The 19,780-nt window shown below is 32.6% G+C and overlaps 2 protein-coding genes across 4 annotated transcripts in view; one reads left to right on the top strand and one right to left on the bottom strand.

Annotated features, from left to right (window-relative positions):
* Positions 1 to 6,585, top strand: part of LOC106063479 (orexin/Hypocretin receptor type 1-like) — a 176,255-nt gene extending 169,670 nt beyond the window's left edge. For 2 of the 3 annotated variants that reach the window (XM_056028512.1, XM_056028515.1), the window contains one exon: positions 5,348 to 6,585. In XM_056028512.1, coding sequence (XP_055884487.1) covers positions 5,348 to 5,504 — 157 coding nt within the window. In that variant the 3' untranslated portion in view covers positions 5,505 to 6,585. The remainder of the gene's footprint in view (positions 1 to 5,347) is intronic. The other variant, XM_056028513.1, reaches the window with a different exon arrangement.
* Positions 6,586 to 8,161: 1,576 nt separating this feature from the next.
* Positions 8,162 to 19,557, bottom strand: LOC106067173 (WD repeat-containing protein 18-like). Its single transcript, XM_013226319.2, has 10 exons — positions 19,403 to 19,557; positions 12,516 to 12,713; positions 12,313 to 12,423; positions 10,478 to 10,611; positions 10,220 to 10,358; positions 9,945 to 10,088; positions 9,758 to 9,828; positions 9,417 to 9,541; positions 9,171 to 9,331; positions 8,162 to 8,289 (listed from the first exon to the last, which is right to left on the bottom strand). The coding sequence occupies exons 1-10, from the start codon at positions 19,448 to 19,450 to the stop codon at positions 8,164 to 8,166; spliced, it is 1,257 nt and encodes a 418-aa protein (XP_013081773.2). The 5' UTR covers positions 19,451 to 19,557; the 3' UTR covers positions 8,162 to 8,163.
* Between the last annotated feature and the right edge of the window lie 223 nt (positions 19,558 to 19,780).

The raw sequence follows: 19,780 nt of genomic DNA, 5'->3' as shown, positions 1-19,780 counted from the left end.
AGCGAACCCAATGTCTTGTGCTAACGAGTTCTAATCAAAGCAAAATGTGCACATTTTGTTTTGTAACTAGGAAGTTCATAATTTGTATAGGTCTACGACGTTCACACAAATGTATCGTTTGTCATTATTAGAAGGTAGATTTGAATACTTGTGTGTGAGAGAGACAGAGAGTGTATGTGTGCGTGTTATGTTCTTGCTTCGATTAATTAGGTCAGTATTAATGAGAGCTCTTTAACTTAAGGAAATAAGAAAAGGGAAAATTATGCAGCAGACGAGGCTGTATGTTTTGTTCAGACACTGATTGTTTCCAGGCCCACAAGTGCGTTGATAGTGTGGGAGGGGGTGGGGAGAATAAAGGGACTTCTGTTATCAATTCATCTGTTGTTTTTTTGCTGTGCGTATGTGGAGAGCGGGGCGATAGTGTTAGCCCTCCGGATTTAAACTTGACAATTATTCTCAGTGTTGCGCCTGACCAAGGGATGTAGCAGTCTAAAACTGAACGGGGCCAAGTTTGGGTAGGGATACGGATAATATGTGAAATATAAGAGTTTGTATTATAAAATAAATTTGCCTTTGCATTTTGTTCATTCTTTACTACGTACAGAATTACTTTACGAGCCTTGCGTGTAGCAAAGTCATACAGTACATCATACAAATTTTATTTCCTACATAGATCACGCTCAGTAGCAAGAATTACCAAATGTTTCAATCTATCTACATGAATTGTTGACCTCAAGTAATTCTTCATTAGTTTGAGGCGCGAGAAGCTTCTTTCACCAGATTACACAATTACGGGTAATGCATAATGCCGTTTTTATTTATCGCGCTTAGGATTGGTGTTTTCCATATTGAATGGCACCCCAAAATGACAATTTTATTTTTGTCTATATGTTTCATGAGATTTGTATGAGTTTTCAAAAGATTGTTAATAATTTCTGTAGATTTCCATGACTTTTTCATATATTTTGCAATTTCAGGAGAAATCTGATATAAGTGATAAAATGTTTTAATTTAATAATGTATACACCTAGAATTAGCGTGGGTCCTCTGAAAGTTTGGGGCCCACTGCGGTCGCATAGGTTGCAGTGGCCAAAGGCCGGCCCTGTAAAATAGCGGCGTATGCTACGCCGCCGGTCGACTAGTATATTTGGAATGTCACTGTCTATGGCTAGTTATTTTGTCATTCCGTTATAGATCTTTTTATTTCTTCGTTCTTTTGTCAATAAAACTTCTTTTAGTTTAACTTTCTTTTAGATTAACTTCTTCTACTTTTGTATGGTTGGCTATGATTTGTCTTTTAAAATAACTTCTTTTAGATATACTCTGTTCAGTGTTACCTTCTTGTAGTTTATATTCTTATAGTGTTACTCTCTTTCAGATTAACTTCTTTTAGTTCAACTTTCTTGTAGTTCATCTTCTTTTAGTTTTACTTTCTTTGGCAGCGTTGTTGATGTCCTTACATTTTTTTTGCTGATGCTAATTTTCTTTTTCAAATTTATTTTGTTATTTTAAAGTTTATCTTTTTGTTTTATTTTCTGTTTACATTGAGTTGTGTTGTCTCCCTTTTAACGCAACCGTTATAAAAATGTACCACATTTATTTCAACGAGATCCAGAGTGTAATACTTTTTGTTTTTCAGAGAGAGAGAGAGAGAGAGAGAGTAGATCAGGGAGAAAACCAGCGAAAGAAAGATTAACGCTTAAATATTAATAGCACTTAATGATCCATTGTGGCTTTTGACATATAGTTTTTTTCTCTCTCTTGATTGAAACCAAACATTAAATATTTTGAGCTGAAAGACAAATCGCTATTTACACAAAAGTTGTACTATTTGCAAAGACGTAAGCCAACGTGAACTACCAGAACAAAAGTTGTGGGACTGCTACGTGATCTGTTTTAGACTTGCATCTTCAAGAGCTGACACACAGTCCTTTCAGAATAACAAAACTCTTTAGGGTCTCGGGAGATGAATGGGACATTGTAAAGTGAGGAAAAAATACTGCCTAGTTTTGCGATGTGGATGCAGTCTCACCTGAGTAGTCTTACCTGAGAAGTCTCACCTGAGAAAGTATGAGAAGTCTCACCTGAGAAAGTCTGAGAAGTCTCACCTGTGAAAAAGAAAGTGTGTTACATGCTTCGCCTTTAGTCTTGTCTTGAGTATTTAATTTTGTTTCTTCCCAGATATTGTTATTACCTTATAATTTATTAAATTATTTTTTCACTTGTCAAAATATACAATTTTATAGCCAGAAAAATTACACAAAACGTTTTGTCATATTGTATACAACCTGGGGGTGGGCAAAGTACTGACCACACATATTGTATACAACCTGGGGGTGGGCAAAGTACTGACCACACATATTGTATACAACCTGGGGGTGGGCAAAGTACTGACCACACATATTGTATACAACCTGGGGGTGGGCAAAGTACTGACCACACATATTGTATACAACCTGGGGGTGGGCAAAGTACTGACCACACATATTGTATACAACCTGGGGGTGGGCAAAGTACTGACCACACATATTGTATACAACCTGGGGGTGGGCAAAGTACTGACCACACATATTGTATACAACCTGGGGGTGGGCAAAGTACTGACCACACATATTGTATACAACCTGGGGGTGGGCAAAGTACTGACCACACATATTGTATACAACCTGGGGGTGGGCAAAGTACTGAGTCAGACACGTAAAATAGAAAATATGTCGGAAATATCACTAAGAGACAAATATTATACTAATTATTACGAATTGTTTTGTAATTTGTCCTTAAAAGTACGTCCACAACCCACAACACCTGACGTAGAGTTAGGATCGTTATTGTTGGAAGGAGGGCGATCGCTTCTACTTCTCCCAACTCTAGATCCGCCTCTGACCCAGCAACAGAGGCAGGTGATGGAGAAATGAGTGCAATGTTTCTCTGGTCTTCACACACCAAAGGCACGCGAATCTCTAATCGTTTTGTTGTTTTTTTAATGCTCACAGAACTGGTAATTTCCTTCACTGCCAGACTGTCAGGTGATGATGTCATCAGATTTACCTCGATCCTAAATAAAGCTACGCAGGTGATTCCCCTTTTTAAACTGTTGTTTCATCTGATGATTGATCTCCATTCTGTGTCACTGAGACCAGGAAGCTCGAAGCGAGCGGACATGGCAACTGAATTAATCAAAGTTTATTGTCTCCTTAATTGTTAAATAATAACACGCAGTTGACTTCAAAGACAAGACACGTGGCCACAGACTCATTCATAGTTAAACTAACTCAATGTCTTCTCGTTCAGCGTTTAGCGAATAGCGGTTAGGCTTTTTGTTAAGTTTGAATAGCGGTTAGGCTTTTGTTTAAATTTCATATATCAAGCGAATGGATCAAACAATTTAGTCATAATTTTATATGATTTATTTCTTCTGGCGTTTCCACAAACATTTTGTTGCGTTTATTGACCTTGTGTCACAAAATCAAAAAGTCTCATTTCAAATCTTTAATTAACTGAATGTTAGGTGATTTAGTGAGTATAGCATTTATCCATTGAGAAACCGCAGAAAGAAAGAGAATGGATGGATGGATGGATGAATGAATGAATGGATGAATGGGTGGATGGAAAAAATCAATAGATGAATGGATGGGTAGATGAATGGATGAATGCATGGATAGATGAATGGATGTTTGGAATAGTGGATGAGTGGATGAATGAATGGGTAGATGAATGAATGAATGGATAGATGAATGGATGTTTGGAAAAGTGGATGAGTGGATGAATGAATGGGTAGACGAATGAATGAATGGGTAGATGAATGGATGTTTGGAATAGTGGATGAATGAAGGGGTAGAGGAATGAATGAATGGATGGATAGATGAATGGATGGGTGGATGAATGAATGAATTGCTAAATGAATGGGTAGATGAATGGATGAATGAATGGGTAGATGAATGAATGAATGGATGGATAGATGAATGAATGGGTAGATGAATGGATGGGTGGATGAATGAATGAATTGCTGAATGAATGGGTAGATGAATGGATGAATGAATGGGTAGATGAATGAATGAATGGATGGATAGATGAATGGATGGGTGGATGAATGAATGAATTGCTGAATGAATGGGTAGATGAATGGCTGAATGAATGGGTAGATGAATGAATGGATGGATAGATGAATGTGTTGGTTTCGACCTATTTCTACAGCAATGTTTGTCAAGACTTCAATGTCACCTCTGTTTTCTCCTCCGTCCAAAAAGGTCAAGGACAAAGAATGCTCTGGAAAAATTAAGTCAAAACTCTTCGTAATTATGTTGGGAAAATTGGTCATTAACTTTGGATGTAGTAAGCAGACAAAAATATCAAAGTACTTTTACTAGGACAACAATAGTTACACAACTACATAGCATGAAAAAAATGGTTCAAATTATCACCAGGATATGGGAAACTGCTTGGTTGTTCTCAAGCCACAGAGATTATAATTTTTCCCCTCCGAACGAGGAACTAAAATGATATAGAAATATTTTGGAAGATGTAACCATTTGCACATGCCGCCGAGGAGTGATTTCAGAGATCTACGGACTTATGGAGAGACAGTCAAGACAATGGATCCACTTAATAAAAAATAAAGATATTCAAATAGGGAGAACAGGTCACGAAATATCTGCAGTTCTTTGCAGACACCGGTATACAGACTATCATTTGACGCCTTCAGTGTACGGACTATCTGAGATATATGCTAAAGTAAATTAACCCCTTTTATACATCTTCATCTTTATCTAAATTAAAATTGTTCATTTTATTGACATAGCATACTTTATTTGAAAGATTTCTAACCTACGAATTTTTAACAAAAAAAAAAGGGGGGGGGGGTATTGCAAATTTGATACAAATGTGTCAACTGCTCTACTAAACTCTACATCTTTACAAAGCTGATATCAACTCAAACTGACTGTCTGGTAAAAAAAAATAGTACACGTTATTTCTCCGTCACACAATCTCGGATCAAGCTGAAATTGTGCACAATTATTTCTTTTACCTGACAACAATTTTTAAAAAATTACCAATTAGTTAATTAACAAAGGTAATTAATTATTTTATTTTGGTATCTCGAACAAGGCAATGAAATTGTACCTGACTTAGGTGGTGGTATAAGCTGAATGAGTCCCCTTTAAAGTTTGAAACAAACAATACATAACTATACAAATCTTCTATAGTCATCAGCACTTTACTAGCAGAGTTGTTTGTGTGTCACCTTGGAGAGGCGTGAGCCATGACTTCGAATTCAGGTCGTTCCCCATTTTTGTTGTTGTTTTTTTTGTTTGTTTGTAAATTCTGTATCCCTTTCTTTCTCTTCCAGCACTCGAAGAACTAAAGTCAACTTAAAGGGCTCTCCAGTAAGCATCAAAAACGTAAACATTCAACACATCTTGATCTCACCAGACGTAAACTTGGGCTACACCGGCCGTGGCGTGACATTGAACCACAAGTCTAAAGCAGTAATGTCCATACTATGACCATCTGCAAGCTCCACTTTAGTGACCAAAGCATAAGCTAACGGGTCGAAAAAAAGATGAAGTCTAGTGGAGAGCTTGACCTGGCTGCAGGATTCAAATCTATGCTCTGTGTCACCACATTGACCACATGTCTCGCCAGATTAACCCCATCTAACTCGCCAGACTGACCTCATCTGTCTCGCCAGATTGACCATATCTATTTTGCCAGACTGATCTTATCTGTCTCTCCAAACAGACCTCTTAGGGACTGAAACTATTTCACACCTTCAATCAAATAATAATGTTAATAACAAAGTGGACAAGCCGATCTTGATCAATCTAGTCGTATAGCATAGCTTCCTTCATATCAGTAACACAGGTATCTTGTACATGCTACACAAGCTGTTTCAAAATAGATTTTTATGTATTTTACTGTTAGTATTGATTTACTGTGTTCTAAATCAGAGAAAGAATTGTTATTCTATGGTCATTCCACGCAAATGGACTTGTATGTGCTGACATAGTGTTATATGTGTATAATGGTGTGCAGTTTCATATTCCTAATGCATTACATTCACAACGGCTTTTCAATGTTAGAAATAAGATGGAAAATGTTTTGAGAACAATGCATTGGGCTATAGACAAACATTGAAATCAAAGTCACAAGCTAACTTTTCAGTTGAAGAAGAAATACGTTGTGTAAGAACCAATCATGAAATTGTCAGTAGAATTGTGGGTTCGCTATTCTTTTTTTAAATTCGATTTCGTTTTAATCTTCGTATTTAATTATATTGGTACAGTCTATTACCTTTCTGCTGCTACATCTTGAGATATCTATGAGTATTACAGATGGAACAATAAATGGAAGAAAGAAATTTTTATGTTGTAAGTTCTATGTATTGACAGAGGATTAAATAAAACAATTTAATTATAAGATTTTGTTTCGTGTTCATTTTAAGTGTTGTTTGTTCAAGCAAATACAAAATAGTGTAGATTTTTGCAGCTAAGTTTGATTTGTTCATTTTCATTTTGGTTGGATGGGTACCGTCTAATGTCCAACTGCTTTGATGTAACCTTTGACCCTATTAGATTTTCAATGAAATAGAACCTCATTAAAAAAAGTGATCCCAACATTGTTACAAGAACTAATTTAAGCGTCCAAGCAATGTGTCAACCAGCTCAATGCATTTCTAAGTCCAAGCAATGTGTCAACAAGCTCAATGCATTTCTAAGTCCAAGCAATGTGTCAACCAGCTCAATGTATTTCTAAGTCCAAGCAATGTGTCAACCAGCTCAATGCATTTCTAAGTCCAAGCAATGTGTCAACCAGCTCAATGTATTTCTAAGTCCAAGCAATGTGTCAACCAGCTCAATGCATTTCTAAGTCCAAGCAATGTGTCAACCAGCTCAATGTATTTCTAAGTCCAAGCAATGTGTCAACCAGCTCAATGTATTTCTAAGTCCAAGCAATGTGTCAACAAGCTCAATGCATTTCTAAGTCCAAGCAATGTGTCAACCAGCTCAATGTATTTCTAAGTCCAAGCAATGTGTCAACCAGCTCAATGTATTTCTAAGTCCAAGCAATGTGTCAACCAGCTCAATGTATTTCTAAGTCCAAGCAATGTGTCAACCAGCTCAATGTATTGCAAAGAGCAACTTGCTTTATGGCTCCAGCATTTTGAGTTTTACGGCCAATATGTCTAACGATTTAAAGAATATATTTATGGGCTGATTTTAAAGATAACTTAAAAAGCAATTGGAAATTTCACTCTATCCAGAAGAAATGAAGAAACTAATAGTAGAATAAACGAGAAATGGACAAACTCTCATCCAAATTACAAGAAAGACGCCACCTATTCTAAGCTATCCCAACACTACCAACTTATATGTTCAACATATGTTCCAGGAAGCTGAAAATTGGAAAAAGTGAAATTTGCATATCAGAGTGCCACCAGAGAATGCTGACTATGTCCTTCACAACTGCATTCTTCACCAAGACACCTGAACAGCACACAGACCCCAAAACAACCCTATAGAAGAAAAACTCTATGGAGAGCTGCCTGTTCTGGAAACCCCTGGGCAGTTCATCTCAGATATTGGTCTAGTCATCTGAACCCTTCAACATAAAACTGAGAATGCAGAAGAAGAAAGACAACAATGTATGTTTCAGTAAATTCAAAACACAATGTCAATTTGCTCTGGCTTGGAAGACTTTCACTTACATAGATAATCGGCCAAAATATGTGTGTTTGATGAGAAAGTCATAGGTATGGTGCATTTGAAATATCTTTATCTATAAAGGCAAAATATTTTTTAAAAAATCATGTCAATACATTTAATTGGCAGAATATTTGGAAAGAATGATAAATCTTATTGGGGGGACATTTCTTATATGACCAAAACACCAAATATACAGGACTCAAAGGCAAATCAAAACTGGAGACAGACCTAAAACAGCTTTGATTGCAGAAAGAAGAAGAAAAAAAGCTATGTCTGAAGAATGAAATAGGCAGGTCAACACTCATCATATTGCCTATATTGATATAGAAGTAGACAAAGATTGATTTAAAAAAAAAAAATCTCTTACTCTGTCCTAACATTTTTTCAAATATTTGTATTCACTTTTTTGTTGACCAGGTACAAAGACTCATTTATGAAGAAAGGGGAAAACATTGAACTGTTATTTCACAATTTCTTTTAATGCAAATTCATACATTTCATCATTAGCTTTCTTCAGTTTGTTGGCTTTCTGTTTCAATGTTTCCACTGTGTCATCTTGTACAAGTGGAGCCGCAGTCACTTCAAGCTAGACGATTGGAATAACAAAAAAACATGCCAGATGATTGGACAAAAATAAAAATGTTACTCCTCTACTTTTTTTTTAACCACATAAAAACTTAAGCCTGAAAGCCCCAATCAGTGAACTTGTGCATTCCGTCCTACATTCTATTTATTTCAAGTTTAAATTTTTGAAACTTTCAAAAGTAAATCAAAATTATATTAATTTCATATAAATATCCTAAAAATTACAGACAAATTTTATTAAATGTTTTTAAGAGATAAAAAAAAATTTCACTTATTTGTCAGTAATTTAAAAATATTAAAAATTGAGTTAAAGCAATTTTTTGTTTGCAAAATACATTAATACATTATAATTAGAGAGATTTAATTCAGAATAAAAGTTGATCAAAACACACAATTGTAGAAAATAGATACCAAAATTAAAAAATTATCTTTATTCTTTTTCTTCTAAATCAAACTAATACTTCCTCCATCCAAATGCAAAAAAAAAAAAGAATCTTATTACTTAAACAGGTTTACAAGAATCTAAAATTGCTTAATATGCTTTGCTTTGTCTTTATAAAGAATTTTACTACATATTTTTTTCTTTTAAAATACAATTCTCATTTTGATAATTAATAAATTTTAATTAACCCATTTAGTTCTATTACAGTCCTAAGGCTTGAAGCAAAGAGAGACAACTTTAAATAAAATTCTACAAAAAAAATTGTTTCTAAAAAAAAATAAAAAAAAAAAATATAAACAATAAATAAACAGTACCTTAAATAAAACAGAACCAAGAATCTAGTTACAAAAAATTTCAATAACTTTAGAACAGAAAAAAATGTATGTGCTCAGTATAATTCAATGATCATGAAAAGATTGCCATCTTAACTCTTGACTTACCTTGTTAACTGCTATGACCTCTATAGTCACATCATCATCAGCACCCTCTGCCTCTGTTCCATGCACATGACGCTTTAAGATACCAAGCATCCTTTTGGGTTTGTTGTCAGGGGACACAAATGCCTTTGGTGTGGGCACAAGAAGCAGATTGCTGACTTGCTCTGAAAACAACATGAAACTGCACATAGTTGAATTTAGTCAATGACATTACTACTTACTGTTTAGAAAGTGTTAATGATAACATACCATTGAGGGTTATAACCAGAGGTGAAACAGGGGACATCATTGTCCATACTTTGACAGTTTTATCACTTGAAGCTGTCACCAACTTACTTTGGTCTCTTGTTAGTGCCATACACCTAACAGCAGCACTGAGAACAGACATTTGTCATTAGTACCAGTACATTTCAGCTTGCAATTTGCTTTCTTTTTTTTTTTTAATTGCATGCTAACAAAAACAAAGAACTAAAAACGATAGAAATACAGTAAAACAATAAGAAAAAAAACTGAACTACAAGGATGTTAAGGTTAAAGGGATGACCTAGATTCAAATGATCAAGATGTCCAAAGATTGAACCAATACTTACTTATGAGCCTTATGAAATGTAAAGCCTTTGTTCTCCTCACGTAAATCAAGATGAATAGAATGCTCTGCAGGCTACACAGATTAAAAGAAAAAAAATAATGTTCATGCCCTTTCAATTCCAATTTCAAACTGAATAATCAGTTAAAGTATTGACATGACAGTGTGTTACTTGTTCCATGAAGACTTACTTGATAATGCAGATCTATAGCATAAACATTTCCATTGACATCACCAGCATAGAGAGTTTGTTCACAGTGGTCCATTAGTACTGACATGACAGGTGCTCCAAGTTCAAACATTTTCACTTCCTCTTTATATAACAAATGCCAGAGCTGGAGAGTAACAGTTGAAATGGATTATTATATAAAAATTACAGTCAACTTTCCCAGAGGTCAAGATAATGTGCAATTAATACCACCTATTGCTTAAAATATTGAGCATGGACTAAAAAATTCTACACTACCCTGACTGTAAAATCCATTGAAGAAGATGCTATCCTATTAGTCAAACTTATATGAAAGTCTGTGACTTCCCCAGCATGACCTAGGAATGTATTGATTGGTCTGTGATCTTCAACTTGCAGAGGATCATAATATACAACACTGTCAACAAAGAAAATAACTTTTTTCTATTTCCTGCTCTCACTCATTCCTAGTTCTATGTTGTCATAATAAATACACAGAGTATTTCAAGTCAAAAGCAAGAGAACACTAATCCATACCTTTGAAGATCCCAAACAGTTACAGCCCCATCTCTGTAAGCTGCGACCAAGTATTCTCCTGTGGGAGAAAATTTAAGCCGCTTGACTTCTACACTGCTGTAAGAGAGAACACTAAACAATTCTCCATTGTTAGTCTGTTGATACAGCACAGGAAAATTAAAAATAACATGGAAAATATTTAAAACACAGAAAGCCTATAATATAATTTACATGTGTTTTTAAATAATTTTTTTCTTTAATTCAAAACTTAATTGTATGTTATCAACGAAAAACAAGAGGATAACAAAAAATTTGCTATCTCTATATCTAATATAGAATTATACTATGTAACATCCCTTCAATATGAGTTCTGAGTACAAAAAATATATACCATATTGAGTTGATTTAATGTGAGGTATTCGAAAGATACCCATTAATGACCTTTGTACTAAAAATTATTGTTAACCTTTGTTCAAAATTGTTTTATGCCAGACCAACTAGGTGCTATATTAAAGACAAATTATTTAATCACTGAAGCCACTAACTATGTTTGCTCTTATTTATATTTAAAAGAACAGCAAAGTAACAGACTTCTTAAAATTATAAACTAAATGTCATAAGAAATATTACACCTGGTCCATAAAATGTTCAACAATTTAAAAGACATTTTAGGAGCGTTAAAAAAATAAAAGGTAATCACAAAAAAAAAAAAGGTATGTGGTAAATAAATGTCATTAACAAACAATGACCAACACTTTTAACAGTGAAAATTATGTCACTAAATATCTTTTTTACAAAGCTTTTATCAACTCACTGTCTGCCTGTCTGGTAAAGTTATATATACAGGTTATTTCTTCAACTATCCATCTCGGATCAAGCTGAAATTTTGCACAATTATTTCTTTTACCTGACAACACAAAAATCAATTAAAAAAATTAACCAACTATTGTTAATTAATTATTTTGTTGTTATCTTGAACAAGGGAAAGAAACTATACTTAACTAAAGTGGTGGTATAAGCTGAATTAGTAAAGTAAGTTTTAAACAAACAATAGATAATTATAGTTAATTATACAATCTTCTATTTTCATAAGCACCTCACAAGCAGAGTGATTAATATGCTGGCTTCAGCCATGAGTTTGAATTCAGGCCATTCCACCCTTTTTTTATAAATGCTTTTTAAAAGCAATTACAGTAAAATTAACCCAGATACCCCTTTCATTTTCCCCATTTGCTCAACGGGTCCAGATAAATGATAGAATCTTAGCGTATTGAGACAGATAAAACATGAAATAGTGCCAAAAACAAAAACAATTGGTAAAAATATATTATCGCACTGATTTATTTTTTTGGTCTAGATTTATTACAAATTTTATTACAAGACTGATCCAAACTAATTGATAAAATTACACTATCTATAAAAGCTTGTGTTTTTTTTTTAAGTATTTTTTTTATATTTATTTTATTACAAGACTGATCCAAACTAATTGATACAATTACACTATCTATAAAAGCTTGTGTTTTTTTTTTAAGTATTTTTTTTATATTTATTTTATTACAAGACTGATCCAAACTAATTGATACAATTACACTATCTATAAAAGCTTGTGAGTTTTTTAAAAGTATTTTTTAAAATATTTTTCTTGTTTTAAAATTACTTTGTACTGGGACATATAAATAAACCTCACCTGCTATGTGACAAATAGCTAATTCACTTCTTACACGCTCCTGATTATTTAACTAGAGTCTAGCTAAATTTGGTTACACAGCTAACTATCAAAAACTGAATCATCAACCTAGAATAGATCCATATGAGATTTCATAGTACGTAGTAAACATGCTTAAAGTGTACTCTACCTGCCAGAGATGTATTTTGTCTTCTATTCCAGCTGCGATAAAAGTACTGTCTGGAGTCAAAGATAAACTTGACACTTTTCCTCCACAGATTATTTTATGATGCTTCTGACTCTATCAATTAGAATAGTGTTAAATCTTTCATTCTAATGTGCATGAAAATAAGCATTCTGAATGAAAATCACTAGCATAATTGTATACTATACCTGTCTCAACATATTCCAGAAGTGTATAATTGGTTTAGTAATTGAAGCTGATAGAAGACTTTCCCCAGCAAGGAGGCATAAAGTATTTGGCGAAGCTGAACCATTGCGAAATGTTTGGAGGAGATTACCAGTTCTGGCATCCCAGGCACTTACATTGCCAGCTTGATCTTCTGCTCCAAGTGTTGTTACAAAAATCACCTGTGATATAAAGGACAAAAATATTAATTACGTAGATATGGCTTTTATGACTCATTTTTAGGATGCCTTTTTACTTCCACAAATTGACATAGGCTGGCGGAGTATAGGCATGGCCATGGGCAAGTGGTCAATATGCTAGCCACATTAACCTTATTGATTGTCTGCCAAAGGCCAAAGAAATAGATGAATTTTACATCTGCCCCCATTCTTTACTTATTAGTGTATTGCTATAATTTAGTATAATTCCATTCTTTCACAAGCATACTGTTTAGACTAGTTAGAGATAGGCTTGACTTGACTTTCATTTTTTTTTAATTTTAGATCTAGAAATAATAAGATTTTATTTGATCTATCTTATCTTTAATCTTATCTTATAGATTTAATTCTCTATTACTCAGTCTAGAAATACTCTAGATCTAGTTACATTCTAGTAGATCTATAATATAATCTATAATAATATATATTGTTACGTATTTCTGATCTTCTGGCTAAATGTACTAGGCACACAAATAAAAGAAACACTGCAAAGAACTTGACGACTCAACTTTCAGCTTTATATAACTTTATTGAATTATAACTATAACAATTCGTCACTGTAACATGTAGCGTATACGTCTTACATCGACTGTAACGGCTCAAGTCCACTCTCTTCTACTGTCTCGCACAGTAGACAACAGTATCGACGACTGTACTGACCCTTTTCACATCAACTCTCTGGTTTAAATAGAGTCCCTAATCGCTTATCTATTGTTGCAAAAACACTGCTAGTATCCTCTGGAACAACATGGGAGGAAACATCACATCCTGTCGCTGTTTATACATGTCGATTCCAGAGAACACCTGTTGCAGTGTCATCTCGCCGAGGTCACACGTAGTGACCTCTAACTGTCACTGTTCATTTGTAACACTGCCCCCTTCGTAGATCTGTTCGTCCTCTGGAACAACACGTGAGGGCACGTCACATCCTGTCTTTGTTTACACACATAGAATCCAGATAACACTCGGTGCTGTGTCATCTCGCCGGGGTCACACATAGTGACATCTACCTGTCAACTGTCACTGTAACAATATCTTGTCTTAGGTCTTAGACCATATCTAGTAAAAAAATGATCTAGTAATACTACTACTAACTACTAGTACTAGTAATCATCTATCATTCTATGAATACTATGATTATGACTATGATCTATCTACTAATGATAATCTAGCTAAAATCTTGTAACTTGTAATTTGTATATATATCTAGTTTTTCTAGATGTAGATTAATTATAGACTCTAGACTAGTCTAGACTCTAGACCTAGCTAGAGCTAGAATATAATTAGAATCTAGCTAGATATATTCACATTTAAAAAAATTTGCTTCACTTTTTTTTTTATTTCTCTATATAAAGTCCATAGGATGTCAGGACGCCTCAGAAAAACTTAAATTCTCAATAACTTTTGAACCAATAATGCTAGCATAATAAATTTGGTGTTGTTGGAAAGCATTTTTCATTCTCTTTCATTCTATTAGACATTTGTTGGTATAGGATTAATTTAAATTTTTTGGTGCAACTACCTATCTTAGTCTTACTACTCTTAGTTAACTTAGTCATTAGTCTTAGAGTCTTAGTAGATCTTGTCTCAGTCTGGGTCTTCTCTTTTGAAGTAACGTCTGTAATTTATATGAAGAATGACTAGATCTATTATGTAATCTAGAATATAATAAGGTACTTCAACATCGCTATTTTAGTGCGCCGGAAGCCTGATTAAAAGCTGGTCCTCATGGTTTCGGTCGCGTCAACGGTTACCGTCGGAAAAGTGCGTAAAACGTCATTATTTTTTAAACGATCTTCTAGATTAGAGTATCATTTTGTCGGGGAGAAAATGGCGATTCTTTTGATACCAAATTTGACGGGATTGGCTTGCTAGATCGTTTTTTTTTTTTTTTAAGTTTCCAAAATTAGGGTGTGTTCCAGCTATGATTACTTTTTAGCGGCCCCCGAAAGGGGAAAAAGCCGCTATTAGGTTTGTGCAAAATGTCCGTCTGTCACACTCAGATCTCGAAAACTAGAAGAGATATGAAAAATATTATTTCATCATTAAATCCGGCTTGAAAAGTTTAGGTGCAACGGCTACTTTTGGTTTTCTAAAAGCAAACCGTTTAATTTATAAAATTAATTATGCAAGCGATTTTTTCTTAAAAATACACCAATTCTAAAACAATTACGTAAATGTAAGGGAGGCAATGTTACAATATGCTAACAAAGATGGACAATTTTTGTGTATTTTCAGTATCACTAAGTCAAATATATTTTTAAAATGTACAGGAAATGTTTACAACAAATACAAATAATAGTTAAAGACGTTTTTTCTGGTCAACTAGCTGCTAAAATTAAAAGAAAACATTTCTGTTTGTTTATAAAGGCTAATAATGCACTTTGTATGTAAATATCACGCACATTTTTTTAAATGGACTTTTTATGCAGCGATTTTCGTGCAGTAGCGTAACGTCGCAACATGATCAGGTGCTAAACCAATTCCTTAAACTTTTTTTAAAAATCAGATTTTATTTATTTTTTGTTTAGTGCCCCCATCCGAATAAAAGAAGCTTATTTTTGTGCGTTTTGTCTGTTGGTCGGTCTGTCCGTCACGATTAGATTTAAAAAACTAGAACTCTAAAAGCTATTGAAAATCTGATTTACCCTTTAATGTTCCTCCCATAACATCTCAATAGTTTTAAGTATCTAAAATTGATTGTTCCGGATTTTTTTGTGCAAAACTAATCAACGCCAACAAATGTTTGTTTGCTCTTCTAACTTATATTACATTCAATTTCCATGCTTAAATGTTGCAAAAACACATTATCAATAATATGTTGTTCCGTTTTTTATGTAAATAGCATATTAATGCTAAATCATAATCTCTATACTGACTTATATTTCATTAAGTGTAAAAATGTTCCGGATATTGTTTTATAAAACATGAATTAAGCCTAATGGTTGTTTGAAATCGCATACGGCTTTAAAAAAAAGTAATTTACTAGAATTGATTACTGAAAATTACTTTTTAGACATTTAATTTTCTTGTAAAACATAACATAGAAGTTTTGTAATCGATAAAGAAAGTTCCGGATTTTGTTTCTTACAAATCGTCGCCAGAAATTTCCGAATTTATTTAAAAATCTACTAACGCCAAATAATTGTTTGAACTCCCTCTTCTAATTAATACACAAATAATCTTCTCATTTACGAAATAATGTTTTTACGGATTTTTATGAAAAATATTTTAACTCACTACTCTCTTACAGTACATTTAACTTTCTACCTAAAACATTAAAAAATCTAATTATCGTTAATATTATGTTCCGATTTTTAAGGAAAACAGAATCCAAACACCAAAGTAAGGTATGAAAATCTCTCCACGTGGCTGTAGTACATCTAATTTTTATACGAGACCATCCAAAAAATTTAATTAACGGTTTTACATTTATCTGAAATTCTCTTTTTCTTTTACTATTTATACAAACATCCGGAACAATCTATTATATAAACTTTACAATTGTGTTCATACCTAAAAATTATTGCGATGTTTTGAAACGTAAAATAAAGGTTAATCAATTTTTAATAACTTTTAGTTGGTTTTTTTATATCAAGATAACGGACAGACCGACTGACAGACAAAACGCAAAAACAATGTGGCTTTGATCCTTTTTAAATAATATCTATTAGAACTCAGTGCACCAATGTCTATGAACCCTCGTTAAATATCTCGTGTAAATAAAGACATTTTTTTTTATGGTACCGGTACTAGCCTATTGTGAGGTAATGGAATTTTTTTTCTTTGACGTCATATGAATGGACTCTTTAAATGTAATGTTAAAAGAATGCACTCGGTGCACCAATGTCTATTAACCCTCGAAAAAATTGCTTGTATTAATGAAAACATATTTTAGTCTAACTAAGCAGTGTGACGTAGTGTTTTTTTTTCCTTTGACGTCACATGGAATGAATTCTTTAAATGAAATGCTAAAAGAACGCACTTGGTGCACCAATGTCTATGAACACTCGAGAAATGGCTCGTGTTGATAAAGGTGATTTTTAGTCTAGCTAGGCCTTGTGACGTAGTGTTTTTTTTTCCTTTGACGTCATATGGAATGAATTCTTTAAATGAAATGCTAAAAGAACGCACTCGGTGCACCAATGTCTATGAACACTCGATAAAAGGCTCGTAATGATGAAGGCGATTTTTATTCTATCTAGGCCGTGTGACGTAGTGTTTTTTTTCCTTTGAGGTCATATGGAATGAATTCTTTAAATGAAATGATTAAAGAACGCACTCGGTGCACCAAAGTCTATGAACACTCGATAAATGGCTCTTATAGATGAAGGCGATTTTTAGTCTAGCTAGGCCGTGTGACGTAGTGTTTTTTTTTCCCTCTGACGTTATATGGAATTAATTCTTCAAATGAAATGAAAAAAGAACTCGGTATAGTAATGTTTATTAAGCCTCGTTATGTGACTCGCGTTTAAAAAAGGAATGATATCTTGATTTAGATCTAATCTAGATTTTTTAAACTAGATCTAGATTTTTATTACAGTATATCTAGATCTGGATTTATATTCTAATTAAAATTATTTTAGAGTCTAGATCTAGAATTTCTAGATCTAGTTTAGACTAAAATAGACTAGATTAAGATGTAGAATTTCAATTTCTAAACTTAAAGTGTAAAAAAAAAGTGTAGATTTTCATTTCCAAACGTTTTGATCAATATTGTAATGTTTTAATATACTAAAACTAATCTACTATTTTTTATTTAATTTAAATTTAAATTTACGGCAAATGAATCTTTGAAACATTATTACTTTTGACCATCAAAATTAAATCACCTCTTGAATATTATTTGCGAATTTGCAGATCCGACAGGGATCCGACTTCGACGGGGGCCGCCTCTGAGTTTGTGTAACACAAACTCTCTTTGTAATCTTGTTTATTTTTGTTTTGTAATTATTTATATTGGTTAGTAATTTGTAGTATCCATATCTACATTAGAATCATGTGTGATTATTAAGCTATTTTGGATGGCACTCTTGGTATATAAATGCCAAAATGACCACCAAATCGAAAGTAGCCATTTTGCTATCAATTCTACCGGAAGTAGTAATAAAATACTTATAAAAGATTATTAAAACGAAGTTTCCTTGTTTATTAATACAGATAATGAAGCAAAAAACTCGTATTAATGTAGATCTAGATTTATTTAGTAATACTAATAGATCTAGAGAAGCAACAGATAATGTAGAAAAATCAAATTATTGTTTTAATCATACACTAGAGTGTAGATCTAGGTCTAATACTTAGATTTAGGCTTAGATCTATTTTCTAGAATAGGAACAGAGATGCATAGAAATTAGAATGAAATCTAGATTTGATATATTATAATATACTAATCTAGTCTATACTTAATTGTCTTAATAAACTAATACTAGTTTCTAGATATAGATTATATGTTGAGGACTAAATTTAGATCTATTGAAATTTAATGGGAGAAAATCTGAGAAATAGCCTAAAAACTAAAACAGCTTTTCAATATATATAAATTAGATCTAGACATTTCTAGATGTTATAAGTTTGTTTAGATTATGTCTGTATATATAATATATGTATTAACTTTATAAAAGAGACATTCTGATATCTGATCTTGGCAATTTGACTAATAGTTTTGATTTCTATTGCCTCTTGCCTTGCTCTCCCCCCCCCCCCACCCCCCCAAATATCCAAATATTTTGTAATTTTACATCTGCGTTTTTTGTTTTGTTTGGTAAAAAAAAAAAGGTCAATATTTTAAAAATGTTTTTTAAAGATAAATTTTTCATACTCCAGCTGTTTAAAGTCTCCTTTTAATTTTATGATTAAATATAAAGAAATAAAACCAAGTTTTCGTCAATATTTGAAAAAAATCTACCTGTTCCCGTTGTAACATTTTTAAAAATAAATGTCACAATTTTGAATTGCTATTTTTCTTTAAAATTAATATTTATTTTTGTAGCAAATAACATGTTTAAAGTTTCTTGAAAATTTGAAATGGTAATATTAATAAATAAAAAAGTTGTGCATGAATAAGTCAAATTCCGACCAAATTCGTTGTTTCTATTTTTAACTGCGTCTGGCTGTAAAAGTATTAAAAATAGATTTAGATGAAAGATTTGGGGGTTATAAAATTATATAAAGAACATATAAAGTCTCCTGAAAATTTGAAATGGAAATATTGACAAATAAAAAAGTTGTGCTTGAATCAAGTCAAATTTCGACCAAATTTGTCGTCTCTATTTTCAGCTTCGCCCTGCTGTAAAAGTATGAAAAATCGGTTTAGATGAAAGATTGGGGTCATATCACACTTTAAATAACATGCATAAAGTCTTCTGAAAATTTGAACCAAAAATATTGAATAATAAGAAAGATATGCATGCTTTAATAACAAAAAGTCAAAATTCGGGTTCCAAAATTTTTTATTGAATACAAAGGCAAAGAAGTAAAAAAAAAATAAATACAAAAAAAATCATAACTTTGCTTCTACTTATTTAACTTATCATAGAAACATAAATTTGATGTTTTTGTAAAAGGGACACCAAGCTCTATTTAATGATATCAATTACAAAACAATATGATCAAAACAATTTTTTTGTTGAAGTGCCTAATATAATATCTACCTCTTCACAAGCTTTAATAGTTCCATCTTGACTAACAGGTGTTGTCATTTTAAAATTAAATGTGACAGTGTGTTTTGGAAGTCATATTTTTCTTTCTAGTTTTTAACATTACATTCAAAATACATCAATAAGTTACAAAACAAAAATACCCAGAACTCTCCAAAACGATAGCATATTCTATTCTAGATCTACTAAAACTAAAATATTTAATATAGATTCTAGATCTATTTAAAAAATATGAAATAGGTTTAGTTCAAGTTACAGTTAATTCTACATTCAGCATTACCCATGTTTAACCATATTCATATTATTAATATAAATAATTCTATTTTAGATTTAATAGGTTTTTCTAATTTTATTTGTGGCATATTATTTGTA

The sequence above is a fragment of the Biomphalaria glabrata genome, chromosome 5 (genome assembly GCF_947242115.1).
Source record: "Biomphalaria glabrata chromosome 5, xgBioGlab47.1, whole genome shotgun sequence".
NCBI lineage: Eukaryota > Metazoa > Mollusca > Gastropoda > Planorbidae > Biomphalaria > Biomphalaria glabrata.
This window is presented reverse-complemented; position numbering and strand designations above follow the sequence as displayed.